Raw genomic sequence first — 18,439 nt, 5'->3', positions numbered from 1 at the left:
CTATTATTACACTATGCTGCCAGCGCAATAAATCACGTGTTGAATTTACTTTTGCGCAGGGATGAGGCGCACAGAGAATGCGTTGGTAACCTATCATTTTAGTTTCGCTTTTCATTTGAAAATTCGCCTCAAGTCCGGAAAGTCAAGTCAAGTGTTCAACTCTTTATGTAGAAACGACAATGAGCTACGATCGAGCTATTACTGTTTTTTCCCCAGACGGGCATTTGTTTCAGGTGGAATATGCTCAAGAAGCGGTCAAAAAAGGTTCAACAGTAGTAAGTAAAACAAAGTGAAACAAAAAATATATTCCTTTTGTATCAGTACAGATTCTAAAATGTGTTAACTTATAATTTATAAAGGTTGGCGTGCGTGGCAAGACCATCGTGGTGGTTGGAGTGGAGAAAAAATCACTCGCCAAACTTCAGGATGACAGAACCGTGCGTAAAATCTGCCCTCTGGACGATAACGTCTTCATGGCGTTTGCAGGTAGAGACTTTATATTTGCCTACGTTCTGCCTGTTTCACGAAAATGCCCCCCAAATGTATTTCACTGTTACTGGAGTACTTTGAGCTCATGAATGCTACCAAGGAACTGCCGAACGACCAAGACATTTCCAAACTTGCTTATATTCTCTGACCGGTAGGCCTAACAGCAGACGCCAGGATTGTGATCAACAGGGCAAGAGTGGAGTGCCAAAGTCACAGACTGACAGTGGAGGATCCTGTGACAGTGGAATACATCACCCGCTTCATATGTAATCTGAAGCAGGTGCCTACTTTGTGGCTTCTACGCCGGAAGTTGTAGACCAATCATTTGTTTAATTATATTGTACTGCATTAAAGACAAGACTGTCAGTTTAAGACTTAAAACGTTAATACAAATGAAGATAGGCATATTTGGCAGAGCCCTAGGCAATGTTTAAATCCCAGATTTCTAGTCTAAAGTTTTCGTTTTACTCTAAACTAGCCCTATAATCATGTGAATTGATGCCCTATGGTCGTGGGATTTAAACCATTTAATTTATTCAGCGCTACACTCAGAGCAATGGACGTAGGCCCTTTGGGATCTCATCCTTGATCGCAGGTTTTGACTTCGATGGAACACCACATCTTTACCAAACTGACCCATCTGGAACATACCACGCCTGGAAGGTAGAGACAGAATTTAGGATGCATCAGCATCGACCCCACAGAGACCTTTTCATCAATTTTATTTTAAAATACTTTCTGGTTAAATTGAAATGTTCTAAAAGTATATTTTAATGCCTGCACAGATGCACTTGTGGGGGGCTGTCGCAATCGCTAATTTTTAGCTTTAATTACCAATTGCTTTTCCAGGCCAATGCTATTGGTAGATCAGGAAAAACTGTACGGGAATTCCTGGAGAAGAGCTACAAAGAGGAAGATGTGGAGTCTGATGAAGGAGCCATTAAACTGGCGATCAAAGCATTGCTGGAGGTGAGCGACATTAGCAGGGCTCAGTGCTTTTGACCGTACATGACCTTAAAAAACAAAATTAACCAGCCCCATTTCAAACGTCCACAACATTTTCAGTCTACCAATACCTGTGGCTGTTGATCATGTCCTTTTTAGGTTGTGCAGTCAGGAGGGAAGAACATTGAGCTTGCAGTCATGAAGCAGAATGAGGCACTGAAGGTTTGTGGACTGCTTTACTGCTAATTATTGTAGGAGCACCAGTTTCCCCAAAACCCTTACTGTAGATATCAAATACCAGGATGTTAATCTTTGCTTAATCTCCCCATTGTGATACTTCAAAAGGAAAGATTACTTTTATAATAATGTTGTACATTCAAAAATGATCCCCAGATTTTGGATCCTGAAGAGGTAGATAAACATGTCTTGGCTTTGGAGAAGGAAAAAGAAGAGGCAGATAAGAAAAAGAAACCATGAGAACATTACCCTCTTACCTACCCAGTGGCAACTATATGTATTTATATCTGTAGACATGAAATCATTTCCACGTATTTCCACATATTAAATAAAAGTTCTTTATATACCAACATGCCTTGTATGTTAATTCTTTTTTTTTGTCATTTAGGCCTATGAACACCAGTTCAAAGAGTCACAACTAACCAAGTCAGGTATAGACATTTCACATGTTTATTTAATAATATGCAACAGCAAGCATCTCCCCACAAATAAGTTTCCTTCACAAGCAGGTAAAAAAAGAAAAAGAACACAAAAGTGCATAATCACAGCGTGGGGGATCTCAACTTCATAGACACAATTAATCTGTATTCAGCTGTACATTACATAGTTTACAATGCCATAAATAAACAGTTTGGGTTTGGCTCAAATAGCAGATCACCACTGGAAATGGTCAGTGAGGCAAACAAGTTAATGGGCAAATTTCACAATTCACAATTTGAAACCATGAAGAGTTGATCAAGTCAAATTAATACTCAAAATGTGGAATGACTCATTAAACCAAGATAACTGCAAAAATATCTATTAAGGTACTAATCTACCTCTAGCCCATTTTGCCCATGTACTGTTCTGCCAAAGTGCTTCAAACATTACAAACGCAAAAAAAAAAAAAATGTATTCACATTACAGAAAAAGGATTTATATAGTACAAGTCAGCGACAAAACCTTGGCGTCTTTCCTCAAGGGACCTGCAAAAAGTATAAAGGTATAAAAAGGTGTGCAAAGTGTTTCCTAATTATGAGTATTTATTTAAATACTGGTATTTCCACGGAGGTTCACCAAATACTGTTAAATAAACACATTTTTGTATATGTAGATTTTTTATGCAGTTGAACATCTGATGCTAGGAGGGGAAAAATTAACTCACCATCTCAAATTCTGCCGCTGCCCACAAGTCGCTGTATACCCCCCCTTCCTCTCTGCCCGCGATAACCCCCACGCATCCCACGGCCCCTGAGGTAGCGACCTGGCACTCCAAAGGTCTCTACATTCCGCTTTCTCTCTTCTGCCCATGTGGTGCGTCTTATAAACAAGCAAAGAGACAGGACAGAAAAGTGTGTAAAGTTTTAGTATGTTCTTGCAACTGTATGATTCACTTGAGAAATGGACTGGTTATGTGCCCATGAAGGAGAACATTACATCCTGCTATATGTATATAATTTATTTATTTATTTGACCAAATGAATGGGAACATACCTAGATTTCATTTCCGAGGAGATGTTGTCAAAGAAGCATTTGGCCTTGTTGTAGTAACAGTTGGGTCCAAGAAGATCCCCTTCCACTGTCCCATCACCACTTTTTGTTTCAGCATCTTCTTCCTTTGAGTCAGTCTTTTCCTCGTCACCGTCATTCTTTATCTCTGTCCAGAACAAGGAGTGAAAATGGTTGTTGAGGAACCACTTACCCAATAGTAGGAGTGCTTTATCCGTCTCTTAATTTTTACTTATCTGGCATTTCTAAAAATGCATTACAGTTAAGCCAAAGAAAAATGAAACCTTTGGTAACGTTCAGCTTTTCCTGAATCTCCTTTTCAATATCATCTTTACTGAATTGTGCATTGGCAGTTTCAAAGTCAAAGTCCGTCTCAAATTGAAGAGTTGTGGGTTTGGAGCTGGAAGCACTCATCTTGCCTCTCCCACGGTTCCTCGATCTACGGGGTCCTGCTCCGATTTTAGAGGCATGAAAAAAGGAATCTCATTACATAATGAAGTAATTACTACTAGTGCCATCAATTTTAAATATAAAAATAAATAAACACACAATTTGCTGTGATTCAAATCACTTCCTTCTTAAGACTGAAACTTGTAATTGTCATCACTTAAATGTAGACTCAACAAAGGAAGTGTATTTAAATCCAAATTCTATCGTTTAATTGCATCTAAACTTTGAACATAGATCCTCACCTGTGAACTTAATCCCAAGCCATATCCCCTCCCCCCCTCTTTTTGTCACACACACACCTTGACGTCTCCTCTGTGGTGGCCTGTTCTCGTCATTTCCCTGCCTTGGTCCTTGTGCTGTGCCATGCTGTGCAGCAGACATATCTGTCAAAGGAATGAATGCCATATCAAAGTAATTCAGTAAATAACTTTAAAAGTTCCATAAAAAGAAAATTAAAATCAGAAAAAGATGAAAAAAGTACCACTTATGCAAAGTGCAAGAAGCCTTAACAGGCACATCAGCACTGCTCGGAGACATGAACATGACTGGATCAAACAGATCAAATGCACTCACTGCTTTGCCCTGAGGACCTCTGGGTTTGAGTGCCTCCCAGGCCACTCCGCACAGGTCTACCTCCATCTCGTCTCTGAGGCTGGGGCCCCAAGACACCCTTTTTCTGAGCACTGTTCTGTGCCGCCACTGTCTGTACAGCCTGCTCGACCATTGGGCCCCTTCTGACTGGAAATCCATGCGTCCCTGCCCCTGTCGTGGCAAAAAAACACACAAGGTTGGTTCACTTTCTGACAAACCCCAATTGCTATTCTAAACCAGTGTTTCACTGACTCTATATACTCACCCAAACCCATTGCTGCAGCATAGTGCTGATTTAACAGAGAGCTTGCAGCAAGCTGGCTGTAGGTTGGCATCATGCCTCTGTATGGCGAATATGGTCCTTGCGAAGAATAGGCAGCTGAAGCGCTGCCAATGGAGGACTAAGGGAGAGAAATTGACAGCTCACCCAACAAAGATTGAGATATAAAATCAGAACCAGGACCATTGAAGCACATACTAGTGGCCACTGACACATTTAAGATATTTGAGGCCTGTCCTGGGGCATGCCATGTGGGTGTGTGCCATGCTGGGGCATGCCATGTGGGTGTGTGCCATGCTGGTGCGTGCCATGTAATGGAACCAACAACATTTTGAGCCCCTCACAAACCTGAACTATTGCAGGGTCTTGTGGCAAATTATGGTGCAGTTTTGGAGGCTCACAGACAGTTATGTCCTTGATGTCACTGCCTCTGAAGATGATGTATTCATAGATTTCATCTCTTGGAGGCGCAGGCCTATCTGTTGGCCTTCCCTCCGTCCCAAAGGACCTAACTGAAAGTAAAACACAGACAGGGATGATTTCAGGGGACAATATGTCAACAAGATACATCTGAAAATGACTTTACAGACATCTTTTAAAACAAAATGACTCATATAGCCTCTTAAAATTTCCACCCAAGGTGTTATGCTACAGGTTGTTGAAGATTGACCAGCTAGGCTAACAAGACAATCAAAATGGCAGAGAATTAGACAACAACGTCCACGGCTATACAGCTCACCTTTTGCCAATGCCACAGTAGAATTTTCGGTATCTATCGTGTAAAGCGTGCCCTCATACCGTATTTGAGCCTTTGATATGAGGCTGATTTTACTGCCGATATAAGGAGTGCCAGTACTCATGGTGAGATATGGCTACCTGTTTGCAATATTCTAATTGTTTGAACGGAGGGTCTACTGAACGTTGTACTGGCTGTATCGTCTCAAAATCTACATATTCTTTAGACAGAATCACGCTGTCACACGATTCCCTAAACTGCTATGAATTTATAGGAACCTCGCCAGATCAAGTTAGACACGCCTGTTCATCAGACTACACCTGTGGCGGATTAGAAAAATGATGCCTTCGTGCAGGCAAAGAAGACTACATTGGATATGAGCGCAGTGCACTCAGTCTTACTTACTTAAGTAGCCTTCATCTTTGTAATCAGATACATTTTTCTAGCGGACAACTAATTACTTTTTTATGGAATTATAGCATTTTAATAAAAGTAATGTTATGTTGTCCTAAAGGACAACATTTTGTAACTGTCTTAAACTTTGAATTGCTTACATTTTCTGGAAAATGAAGGCGGAGGGACTACGCCAAGAAATACAAGTGACACATTTTATTGTAGGGAACAGATTGTTACAATGTATCAGTGAGTTGTAGATGATAAACATTACGTTACAATTCGTCAACCATAAATTCATGTAAGTCTTTGGGCGGGCAACAAAACTACTTGAAGGGGGCGTATGCTCCGACTGACAGTTGCGCCTCCCATGCATGTTGGTTACTTGGATGGCTACAGTCGCCCTCGTTCGCAGTCACGGCTGCCCGACTACGGAAGGGAAGAAACAACGCAGCCATCTTGAGGACAAGTCTAAACACTGATAAAACATATTATATTCTTTCAGGTGGCCTATTGCTTGCCTAGTAAACTACCAGGGGATTCAAACGGTTCGTATGGTTACAGTAAAACACGATTCAACTCGAATGTAGTGCCTCTAACTGGTGAAGTCCCCTTCTCTGTCGAGAACTTGATGCCACTGACATGCATTCAGAATGCAATGTTCAGCCATTTGTCCCACTCTTTAAATGTAGCAATAACCAATCACAGCAGCCTGGAATCTCTATGTCAGTGACGATTTACCCAATCGGCGCATGCGTCTTACGAGCGAGCGTAGCTGAGTAAAGATGGCGGCGGGCTCCGATTTGCTGGATGATGTTTTCTTCAACACGGAGGTGGACGAGAAAGTAGTTAGCGATATAGTTGGTTCTTTAGAGTCTGAGCTTACTGGATCAGGTCACGGAAACTCAGCAGTCAGGGTTCAGGGTGTTGGAAACCACATCAGTAACTCGTCTGGGAGTGCTAATTCCAGTGTCCAGGACAACAAAATGGGACTTGCACAAGAGCTTGTAAAAGCAGGTAAGGTACAGTAGCTGGTTAGCTAATTTTGGTCACGTTGTTTTGCTGTTTTCGTTTCTCTGTAACAGACGGTAAAAACTAAAGCGTATGCTGCAAACGAATACTTTGAGTTTTGAACTCTTCAGATTTAATGTTTATTTCCGCTTTTGAAGGCTCCGGAGTGCCAGGGGGTGTCATTAATAATACGAGGTCCCAGGGTTCAACTATGGATGCAGCAGTGGGGACCACATCAGCGGCTGGGTCGGGCACGCAAGTGGAGATTAACCAAGGCAAAGCAGGGGCTGTTCTTATGGCCATTCCAAACCACGGAGCTGGCAGCGGACAAAAAGGGATGTCTGGCATGCCAACTTTGAATGGAAGTAATGTGGTGATAAACTCTCACAGTTCAGGAAGTGTTCCCGCTACCCCCGGGACAACAGCGAGCTCAATCAACAGTGTCGGCAGTACCGTACCCGCTGTCACAATTGTCAACAACGGACCTGGCTCCGTGGTGAAAGGGCAAACAATTGTTTTACCTTCTTCTTCAAGCACTGTAATTCAGACGTCTTTAATGAACACACAGAATGTGGTCACTTCGACTGTGATATCTAATCAAACTTCATGTTTAACCACCGGACCCACCGTCACACTTGTGAGGCCGCCTATGCAAACGCCGGGACCGATTACCACGCAAAATGGGAGTAACAACTCAGTTTTGACTGCAAACGTCAATGTTGCGAACTTGGCACTCTCGAAAACTTCAACACCTGTTAGTTCGGGCCTTCACATCAACAAGTCGGAGTCACCGAAAACTATTATTCAAACGACGACTCAGGCCGGGTCTCCCACTGTTCTTGCGAGCCCAGGAAACCTGACTCTAGGACAACCGATGCAAAGCACATTGCAGCCTGGTACTATTGGTGCTGCTTCTGCTGTTGGAAAAAGCCCTGTTTTGCAAAATATGACGAGAACTTCTGTTCCGTCCACTATATCTGCCAGTCCAGGTGGGATACGTGCGATTGCCCCTCAAGTGTTGGCTCCCAGGTTACCAAATGCTCAGCAGAATCAGCCAAACATCCAGAATATCCAGCTTCCTCCAGGTAATTAATTACATATAAATTATTATTATACAATTTAAAGCTTATAGGCAAAGACGTCACAAAGACATTTTAAAAAGTTACGCTTTCTGTAACACTACTTATTTACTACTATTTACTTTGTCATATGTGCACGCCTGCAGTTAGAAATAGCCTTGTTGATTGTCACACTCCAAACGTAGTTAAAGGTGGTTTCAGTTTCTTGTAAAAACATTCTTAAGGCATTCTTAAGGCAAGGTATTGCCTTGTCTGTAGCAAATATCATCAGAAACACTACTCAATCCCTTTCCTGCTCGTTTATGTCTGCTTCTGTAGTAGAATCAAAAATGAAAGAAAATCTTTCCCTTCATTCTGATCTATACATAATTACATTGTGGAAGTTGAAGAGGGAAAGCGGCGGTTACAGGTTAGCGGTGTACAATTAGTTATGTTAGAAATGTATGGCCCTTTAGTGGTTTGGGGGTAACACACCTTCCAAGTACCACAAACATTCTGCCAACACCATGGGGCCTACCTCACACAGGAGCCGACATACACAGTTATTGTGACAAGCATGTGGCAGGTGAAAGCCACTTGTCGTATCCATTTGTGAGATGGTGCCAGACTGTTGACATCCTCTCTGTAATGCTATGTATTCAAAGTTTGAAAGCAAGGATGCTGTCTGATCCGTTATGTAGGATCATTTTAACTTATGATATAACTGGCTTAAAACTTAAGACACGGCTATCAGGAAGTAGTCTGATGTGTCTATGTGCACTTTCAATGATTGCCATTCAGATTTGGCTCAGTCTGTTTCACTCGATGGTCTGAAGTGCCCGTGTTGCTTTGAACAAGAGCAGTCATTTTAAACCTCGGAGTGAGCACTCATTAGCTTCTTGATAATGTTCAAACATGCTTGGCCTCTGGACCTTAGAAATCCAGTTGACGGTGTGCTCTGAGATATGACTTCTTTATCTGCCTTTTCCCACAATACTTTGAGAGGTACACAGTAGGGGCTGTGATTACAGCACACTGATTGTCTTAGTGCTTTTCGTAGTGATGAGTCAGTAGTATGCCTTCAAGTCTAGAGCCTGAGCTGGGGAATACAGACTGAATAATTATCTCACTGACCAGGTTAACAGGGGTGTGTGCAGGCCTATAGGGATGATCAGATTAAGAGGGATTACTTTTATCATATCCACACAGTCCACCAAAAGAATAACCCTGATGTTTCACTTTTAACAAGCACCAAAAATAACTGACTTTTTTAGATTTATTTTATTTAGTTAAATGTTTTTTTCATTATTATTATTATGGAATTTGACCTAATGACTCATAATGTCTGAGGTAGATGGTGAGTGATGTATGAGGTACTTCTCAGGGTTTTTTGAATGATAATGGGGAGAGTGACCTTTACAACCTCTCACCCTTGGTGTGTGTGTGTGTGTGTGTGTGTGTGTGTGTGTGTGTGTGTGTGTGTGTGTGTGTGTGTGTGTGTGTGTGTGTGTGTGTGTGTGTGTGTGTGTGTGTGTGTGTGTGTGTGTGTGTGTGTGTGTGTGTGTGTGTCATGCAGGCATGGTTCTAGTGCGCAGTGAGACTGGACAGTTACTGATGATCAGTCAGCACATGTTGGCACAAATGCAGGCCCAGTCCCAGGGTGCCATTGCAACACGACCTGCCACACCCACAAGCTCTCCACCTGTCCAGATTACCTCTGTGCAGGTAAGCCGAGGATTGCCACAACCACACTGTGACTGATGTATCCACCTAACTTTTTGCTCCTTGTTTTCCAGTTCTATGCAAATCACTCTTCTAAATTCCTGTTACTACCATTAAGCACGTTGCGTTTGTAAATGCATTTAGTCTCTCTTCTTTTTGTCTTTACAGTGTCTGTCTTACCCTCTCAACAGTGATTCTGCCCTTATCACGGGCTCACCCTGTTTCTTTCATACAGCCACACACACACACTCTTTTTTTATTATTATTATTTATTTAAATACAAATATTTTGCTTGCCCCCGCCCAGGCCCCTGGCACTCCCATCATCGCTCGTCAGGTGACCCCCACGACCATCATCAAACAAGGCTCACCCGCTCAGACCACCGTTCAGGCCACCACCACTCTCCAGAGGCCTCCAGTCCTGCAGGTAAGGCCCACATGGCTGTCCACCTGCTGACTGGGCACGTCGACGGGTGATTACACACAGTATTCAGTCAATTACCAGTGCTCTGAGGGGCTGGATACATGCTGATGATGTGAAAAAGATGCAACACATGATGGCTGACTTGCAACCAACCTTAATCCTCCAGAACATCATGTTGGGGGGTACGGGCGCTGCCCCCACTGTCGGAACGCCACCCCCAGTGCAGCCTGGGAAGGCAGTACCTCAGAAGGTGGTGGCGCCCAGAGCCCTCGCTGCCACGACTACGGTGAGACAGAGGGCGAGGTCATGCACTGATTGTGCCTTAACTGTTTTTGGTGTAAGAGTTCCCGTCCCAGGCAATAGCAACAGTACACCAGTGCAACAGTACACCAGTGCAATAGTACAACAGTGCAATAGTACACCTTTGGTGGTGATAACCATGATTATAGACGCAGAAGCATGACACAGGGCTTACTTTGGTTCTTGTGTTGGGCTCTCGTATTGAAATGCTTGCCCTAACCAATCTTAGTCACATTGAATTAAAAAAATCTTTTTAAAGCCTAAAGTGGTTTCAATGAACAGCAGTCGACCTGGCTTCCCTTTCCAACTTTTCGTGTTCATTTCCCATTCCTTTTAGATTTTTTATTCTTCCCTTTTCTTTGCTGTTCAGGAGACCCTGGAGAATGTGAAGAAGTGTAAAAACTTCCTCTCAACGCTGATCAAGTTGGCGTCCAGTGGGAAGCAGTCTTCGGAGACGGCAGCCAACGTGAAGGAGCTGGTCAAGAGCCTCCTGGTACGTCCGTCCTTCTGTCAGTCCGTGTATCGTTGGCCTGCTGGCTTTGCCTCTCATGCAGCCGATATCCACAGGAACGAGCCAAACGGCACCGGGCGAACCATTCGCCTCCAGGAGCTGACTGAGGGTACTGATTGGCTGCCCTGTTGTGTCTTGTGTCCACACAGGAGGGGAAAATCGAAGCGGAGGACTTCACCAGCCGACTGTACCGGGAGCTGAACTCCTCCCCTCAGCCCTACCTCGTGCCTTTCCTGAAGGTAAGCTGGACTGGAGAGCTCATCTCCACAGGTCTCTCCATCCCCTGCTGATCTTTACACAGTGCTGCTGGTTTTATCACTCCAACTGTAGTCTAGCATATGGCTGTTTTTTAAGTAAGTGTGAGTTGTTTGTTTTTGTACAGATATTGAAAGAACTTAAAAGCTCAGTAGCTATGAGATGAATCAATAAACTCAATGGAATTAACTGTCTGCAGAGGAGCCTCCCAGCCCTGCGCCAGATGACTCCAGACTCGTGCGCCTTCATCCAGCAAAGCCAGCTCCAGCAGCAGCAGACACAACAGCCCCAGCAGCAGCAGAGCCAGCCGGCCCCCCAGCCCACCTCCACTGCCCTCACTGCTGTGGTTCTGGGGGGCTCGGCCACACAGCGCACCGCCATCCAGCCAGCCCCGAGCCACATGAAGACCGCCACTGCCACTGTTGCTGCCACCGGCACCCTCTCTCAACATCATCCAGTCATCAGCCTGACCCAGACAGGCCAGAACAAGCCCAGCCTGGTAAGAGCATACACACACACACAGTGGACCCATGAAAAGCTGAAAAGAAGCTGCTACACAAATGACAAGTCTCGTCATCCCCAGCCTGTGTTACCAAGTATATGGAGAATTAAACTGTTTTAGGATCAATATTACACTTTTTTTTGTTTGTTTTACATACAAGAATATCTGCTGCCTTTGTATAATAAACTGTTCAGGAATATTCCCAAACAAGACGAAGCAGGAAGAAATGAATTGTGTGTGTGTCTGTGTGTGTGTGTGTGTGTGTGTGTGTGTTTGTGTTTGTGGGTGTGCGTGTGCGTGCACGTGCGTATGTTTCTTAGATCCTGCAGCAGCCAGGGGCAGCCCTGCGGCCCCAAGTCACCATCGCTCAGTCCTCCATGGTGACCCTCAGGGGCCAGCCCCACCATCGCATGTTCACCCCTGTCTCCAAACACCTCTCTGCAGGTGAGGAGTACAACTGTGAATGCTTAAGGCAATTTCTGTAGTGTGTGGGTGTGTGTGTGTGTGTGGGGGGGGGGTTGTGTGTCCTTGCTCTTTCTGTTTATTTTCTGTGTTGTGTGCATATTTGGTAATTGCATCGCTCCCCAAATAGCTCTTACAACAAATTAAGCATAGAGATGTTTCTGCTTCTAACGAGGCTTGAAAGCAAACTTCTACCATGAACATTACTGTCACAAAGCAATTAGTGTTGTGAAAACACGTGCTTGCTTAGAAGCAATTCCGATGTTGCCAATTCTCTAGCACTCTTCAATGTCACTGTTTCTGCAGTTGTATCGCAAATCTTAATTTGGCTTTTTGGCAATGCTTGGACAATTTATAATTGCAGTCAGCGGGTATATGACTTTTGATTTACTGTGAGGCTGATGGACACTGAAGTGTCTCCACACAACAATAGCATGTCCACACACCATCCTGCAGACACGCAATGCTCCGCCCTGAATGTCTGTGTTTCAGTGTGAGCACTGACTATCTTGCAGCATAGCATTGCCTTTGTCTGCTGTCCCCACCTATTAGAACGAGGAGACTGTAGTAATTGGATCAGCATTGCTTCCAATCTGTCACCTGTCAAGGGCTCACAAAACAATGCAGCACTGGGGCAACACTGCCCTCTGTTGGTGGCTGTGATGGTTGCTCATACTCCCTGGCTATGAGTTATATCTGATCATGATCTCTCTCACACTTCCCTGTTTTGTTTTCTCTATGATTGTTTCATATGGTCTTATATATTTGGTCTGCCCCTGTCTCTCTCTCACTCTCTCTTCTCTCTGTCTGTCTGTCTGTCTCTCTCTCTCAGGCTCGGTGATAAGGCCAGGCCTAGCCCCAGGAACTAAAGTGGTATCTGTATCAGGGCCGCACAGTCTGGCCTCGGCTGCCCAGAAGAACAAACTGAAGGAGGCAGGAGGTGGTTCCTTCAGGTAACTGAAGCACAGACGCAATCACCTCCAATCGCCCTAAGTTTCAAATATCAACATAAGCGTAATGTTGGAACTGAATTGCATTGGAAAAAAAAGTTTACATTCACATGGCAGTTTGTAAGACTGGTAAGGAGTTTTACATAATTGTGTTCTTGAACTATTTGGGCAATGCTAATTCTGTGTCTACACATTACATCTGTAGATCCTTTACCAATTGGTGTCATGATTACTTCCATATCTACTCTGATTGTTACTTCCATATCTACTCCTGATATCTCCTCTCTTTAGAATTGATACCTCCTCCCTTTAGAATACAGTTGTTTTTGATACTTAGAAGTTTTACATCTCACTTCAGACCCTGCAAGACCAGTCTGTCTAAATATGAATAAAAGCATCTAACTTCCACCTTCCTCCCGGCAGAGATGATGACGACATCAACGACGTGGCCTCCATGGCCGGGGTGAACCTGTCGGAGGAGAGCGCCCGCATCCTGGCCACCAACTCTGAGCTGGTGGGGGCGGTGACTCGCTCCTGCAAAGACGAGGCCTTTCTCTTCACTGACTCGCTCAGACGGAAGATGTTGGAAATTGGTGAGTCTGGCTCATCATACAAACACTAGGTGAACTTATGTCATTCTGTGGAGAGGACCACACAGTAATGTGTAGATATTTCAGTCTGTGGAAGTGGAACTGGTGTGTTGTGACATTTGACAAACATGAAAATGCAATACACAACCATGGTTATTAAACACATAGCCTATGCTCTGGCATGTTGTGGTTTAAGAACAAGTTGCTATGTACCAGCTCAGGTAGTTTGTAATTGAGACATTGACCCGTTTTTTTCCTGTAAAATCCTCACGTGGAGTTATTTTACTCTCCCAGAACATGAGTTGCAGTTCAGTCAATGAGGCAAGATCAGAAGGTCCCCACTTTTATTTGTGTTTCTTCCTGGCACCGTAGTTACTTAGATTTGAACCCAAGTGCAGAAACAGTGCCTTACACAGCATGTTTGTTTTGTGTTGCCTATCTATTTCTGCTATGGGCACAACATATGAATGTCTGTCATTTGGGCTCTCTGTAGGGCGGAAGTATGGCATCACGGAGCTGGGCCCGGATGTCATTAACTTTGTGTCCCACGCCACCCAGCAGCGGCTGCAGAACCTTCTAGAGAAAGTGTCTGAGGTTTCCCAGCAGAAAAATATCTACTATAAGGTGAAACACAGCAACACTGGTGCTTAAATGTTAGAAGATCAAAGAGAATCTATAGGGATTAACCTAAGAATTATTTTGTACCCTCTCTTAACTCTCCAGTTCTCTTTCTTTCTTTCTCTCTCTCACTCACACAAACACACACACACACACACACACACACACTCATTCATTCACTCCTTTCTCATTTATCTTTCCTCTTTGTTGTGTGCCCCTCAGGAGGATGAGCGGTACGACCAGGTCAGTGACGTTCGCACACAGCTCAAGTTCTTTGAGCAGCTCGACCAGATGGAGAAGCAGAGGAAGGAGGAGCAGGAGAGAGAAATCCTCATGAAGGCAGCCAAGGTAACTCGGCATCCTTGACTCCATGTTTTCATGCTAACTCAAAGGTCAAGGGTGATTTTAGCCAATTGTGTGTGCCTTTCTTTTAAAGGTGTGAAAAGGTAAATGTTGAAAAATGAAACACATAATGCCACTTCTCACATCACATAATCAAATGTGAGAGGACATTCAGTATTTCAAACAAGAAACAAATTAACTTTTTTAATGTTTTTTGGGCTTAGTTATTGGCGTCTTTATAACTAATTTGTGAACCTTTTCATATCAAATGCCTTCTTTCCCCCTTATTAGTCATATGGTCAGGCAATTTCAAAATGGGATTTTTAATAGTCAACATTTAAAAGTCCTTTTATACACAACATTTTTTAATCGCTCGTTTCCTGTCAAAGTTCATCTCGCCTTAGCTTATGATGACATAAATGCCACCTAGTGGTTAAATGGAGAAGTTGATATTCAGCTCAGTTAGAATGACCCTCTACTCTTCTCTTGCCTGCAGTCTCGATCACGACAAGAGGACCCAGAACAGCTTCGGCTCAAACAGAAGGCCAAAGAGGTAGGAGTAGGAGGTGGTTCTTACCAAGTTCAATCTGTTATCCCATAGAAACAGTTGAATATAACATACAAGGTATTGCATGGACTATTAAATGTTGTGGCAACTTACAGATAAATCTTTTCATTTAGTGGCTCTATGCTGTAGATATTATAACGGTCCGGCTGTGGCTTGGTGTCCATGTCTGGTGCTGAGTGTGGCCTCTGCTTGTGTGACACAGATGCAGCAGCATGAGATGAATCAGATGAGGCAGAGAGACGCTAACCTGACAGCCTTAGCAGCCATCGGACCCCGCAAGAAACGGAAAGTAGAGTCCCCTTCCAGCGGAGCTGGAGCAGAGGTAATTCTTCCTCTCTTCCTTCCTTCCACCCTCCCTCCTTTGCGTTCACTAGCTCTCTACTTTCTCCACACTGCGTTTCACATTCTTGGGGCCAGTGACAGCCCCCTCCCACCCCACTCACGAAGCAGCAAAACTCTCAACTGAAATAGTAATTACGTATTGATCTAATTACTGAGTTTGCTTTTACAATCTATTATGAGTAATTGAGTCTTCTGCTTTGTGAGCTCTCTGATAGCACCACGTGTAAATCCTTACCAGGGTATAATTCAGCACTCCTGGATTCTAATTCCATCACTGGGGATTGAATACTCTGGGGATACAAAAATAGCTTCATTAAGAAATTAGATAATTATGTTATGTGGTAAGATGTGGATAGATAATATTGCTAAGAACATGGCAATAGGTTGAGAAATGTTCAGTAAGAGGATCAGACTCAGCTACAAAGACAGAATTTTTCATATCTCAGTCGTTTATGTTTCACGGGACACAAGCAAAGGAGTGCAGTGACGCTGGAAATTACTTCTTTGCTTTGTTAGGCGACAGGTTGTCTTCACAGTGAGATGATTCAGGCATCAGAAAAGATTTAAGCAGTTCAGTTCTCCAGTACCCTTACTGAATGCCACTGTGTCAAAATATCTTTAATTAGTTTCTTCATTTGCTTGTTTGTGTAATTGTGTTGTACTTTTCCAAAGGTTTTGTGGTTGACTCATGTTTTCTCTCCCCCCTCCCCTCTGCCTCCTGTTCTGGTTCCTCTCCCCCTCCACCCCCAGGGTTCGGGGTCTGGATCGGCAGCATCGGGGGCCGGTGGCTCCAGACAGTTCACCCGCCAGCGGATCATCCGGGTCAACCTCAGGGACCTGCTGTTCTGCCTGGAGAACGAGCGCGAGACCAGCCACTCACACCTCCTCTACAAGGCCTTTCTCAAATAGCACCTTCTGTTCTTCCACACGGATCCCAACCCAGCCCTTACTGACCTAAACCAGTCCCTTTGCACAGCCCCCCCCCCCCGCCTCTCCCCCCATCTCAGTCAAGTACCCCCTTCAGGTATCTAAAAGGGGTCCTGGGCCTCACCTCACCATAAAATGGAGAAAACCCAGAGACCTCTTTTATTTCTTTTCCTCATCAACGCAAAAAAGAGAGCTCACTTGACAAGTCACAGTTCAGCAGTTGGGTCCTCACCTTTTTAACGCAGCCGCCATCACCTCTGTTACCTACACCCCTCTGTTTTATTTAGCTCACGTCATTGAGTTGATTTTTATTTTGGTATTAATATTATTATTATTATTTAATTTTTTGAAGTAGAGTGCTTCCTGAGAAGTCTACATCTCACGTACACCCTGGTGTAGCCTTGGCAGGCGCCACTCCCCGGGGTCTCCTGCCACAACATCAAGAGGAGCGTCTCTCTCTCTCTCTCTCTCTCTCTCTCTCTCTCTGTCTCTGTTTCCGTCTCTGTCTCCGTCTCTGTCTCCGTCTCTACAACCTGTTTCCTCACTCAACAGCCCAGCCTAGAGCAGACTGATGGCAAAAAAAACTCCAGCGAACAGACAAACCTGCTATGGGTATCTGGAGGATATCCTACTGCTTCTTAACTTCTGATGGATTAACACGGTTTTAAAAAAAAGAAAAGTAGAAAAAGAGAGAAACCCACAGACAAACAAACATTTAGAAAAAGATTTGTATTCGTCAAAAAGAGGTGTTTCAAAAAGAGTAAGCGCCTTTTGTTGAACAGGCTAAGAAATGAAAGAAAACAAAATGGAAGAGACTTCACTCATCATGTCAAACTCACAGGTTTTATATCATGCTAATCTTGCTCAGAGCAGGAGCCACGGTGAGACGAGCTAAAAGACAGTTTTTATAAAGAGCCTTTTCTACTTTTAGCCTTCTTTTATCAACACTTCAGAGCCCACGGATTATTTTAACTGGAACATTTCTATTTTGTCTTTTTTTTTTTTTTTTTTAACTAAGTTGCCTTCTTGCCAAAATAAGCCATATAATTATTATTCTGTATCTTCTCTCTGAAGGCTGAGCAATTAAGGAATTTTCTTTCCTTTTTTCTAACTCTTCTTTCTTTCTCCCCTTATCTCTAATTTCATCAAATGTAGCATCAGTCTTCTGACTCCTCCTCAATTCATTATTTCAGTTTGTTCTCACATTTTGCTTTGTTCTCTGATTTGGCAAGTTTATTTAATCGTCTGTCATGTGTGATGTTTAACCTTTTTGTTGCTAATTCAGTTGTAATGATTATTTATATGTTGGTGCATTTTGTTTTGATTTGAGATTATATATAAATATATATTCACATACACATGCGAAAGTATACCTAATGTATATATGTTACCACCACAACTCCTCAAGTTCCCACCGCATGGGCCAGGATGGTTCTAGTCCGCTGTGTGAATGTTGAAAAAAGCAGATGATGAAGAATGCAATGGGGGAGGGGGGAAAGCCCTAAGATTATTTTAATACAAAATACGTTTTTTGTTTTTGTTTGTTTGTTTCCTTTCTTTAAATCGTGAACTTTTCTGACTGCACTGTCCATGCCTGTTTTGGAAGTTTGACTGCCTCTTTCAGTCGGGCTGTGTCTGTTCAAAACTTTGGCACAGGAGAGAACGCAACACACCCACCCTACCCCACTCCACATCCATGATAATGGACTGCATCCTCTTGACGGATCATCTTTTGCAAATTCAGACTATTTAATTGCCAGAGCGAAAAAAAAAGACCCAGTTTGTACCTATTTTTTTAGAGCACATACTAATTGGTTCTTTATATATTTTCACAGGTTATATTGTATGAAACATTGTCTATGGATAAAGCTTTTATGATTTGTACATACTTCAGTTTTTCATACTGACCATGATGAGGTGATTCTTCATGACTGATTATGACTCACTGTCCGACTCCTGTCAATCAGTCAGTATTGTCTTATTTTTCAGGAGGATCACTTTGGTAACTGTTACGATGCACCCCCTAGCATCCTTCTCAGAAAGGAGACAAACAGTGAGATGATGGCGTAAAAGTATGTGTAACGATATCTTGTAAATTTTGCACAGCCACTTGTAAATATGTAAATATTTTACTTAAAAAGGTTTTTAATTGCTATTATTTTATAGAGGATTGAAAGAGAATGATCTCCTTCATTAAAAACGGAAAAACGTGTCTGCATGAGTGTGATTGTCAACTTTGCTGTATAGAA

The 18,439-nt window shown here is 43.3% G+C and overlaps 3 protein-coding genes across 3 annotated transcripts; 2 read left to right on the top strand and 1 right to left on the bottom strand.

The window, feature by feature from the left end:
- The first annotated feature begins 143 nt into the window (after positions 1–143).
- LOC308376799 (proteasome subunit alpha type-7-like) lies at positions 144–1,961 on the top strand. The gene is made up of 7 exons (XM_080853269.1): positions 144–275; positions 360–486; positions 645–769; positions 1,030–1,152; positions 1,339–1,458; positions 1,594–1,656; positions 1,828–1,961. Exons 1-7 carry the CDS (start codon positions 180–182, stop codon positions 1,909–1,911), a joined length of 738 nt encoding a protein of 245 aa, XP_080709395.1. The 5' UTR covers positions 144–179; the 3' UTR covers positions 1,912–1,961.
- An 858-nt stretch (positions 1,962–2,819) lies between these two features.
- lsm14b (LSM family member 14B) lies at positions 2,820–5,340 on the bottom strand (the record flags this gene model as incomplete). Its single annotated transcript, XM_080853673.1, has 8 exons — positions 2,820–2,970; positions 3,145–3,307; positions 3,444–3,608; positions 3,909–3,992; positions 4,183–4,371; positions 4,466–4,601; positions 4,829–4,992; positions 5,220–5,340. 8 exons carry the CDS (start codon positions 5,338–5,340, stop codon positions 2,820–2,822), a joined length of 1,173 nt encoding a protein of 390 aa, XP_080709799.1.
- A 1,054-nt stretch (positions 5,341–6,394) lies between these two features.
- Positions 6,395–17,538, top strand: LOC308377021 (transcription initiation factor TFIID subunit 4-like; the record flags this gene model as incomplete). The annotated part of the gene is made up of 16 exons (XM_080853557.1): positions 6,395–6,626; positions 6,779–7,705; positions 9,255–9,403; positions 9,707–9,826; positions 9,990–10,109; positions 10,494–10,616; positions 10,784–10,873; positions 11,089–11,388; positions 11,712–11,835; positions 12,686–12,806; positions 13,227–13,396; positions 13,887–14,017; positions 14,234–14,359; positions 14,850–14,906; positions 15,124–15,243; positions 16,014–17,538. The coding sequence occupies 16 exons, from the start codon at positions 6,395–6,397 to the stop codon at positions 16,170–16,172; spliced, it is 3,069 nt and encodes a 1,022-aa protein (XP_080709683.1). The 3' UTR covers positions 16,173–17,538.
- Positions 17,539–18,439: the final 901 nt, after the last annotated feature.

The sequence above is a fragment of the Sprattus sprattus genome (assembly GCF_963457725.1).
Source record: "Sprattus sprattus genome assembly, chromosome: 16".
Lineage (NCBI taxonomy): Eukaryota > Metazoa > Chordata > Actinopteri > Clupeiformes > Clupeidae > Sprattus > Sprattus sprattus.
The sequence above is the reverse complement of the archived record's forward strand: the minus strand, read 5'-3'. Positions and strand labels throughout refer to the sequence as shown.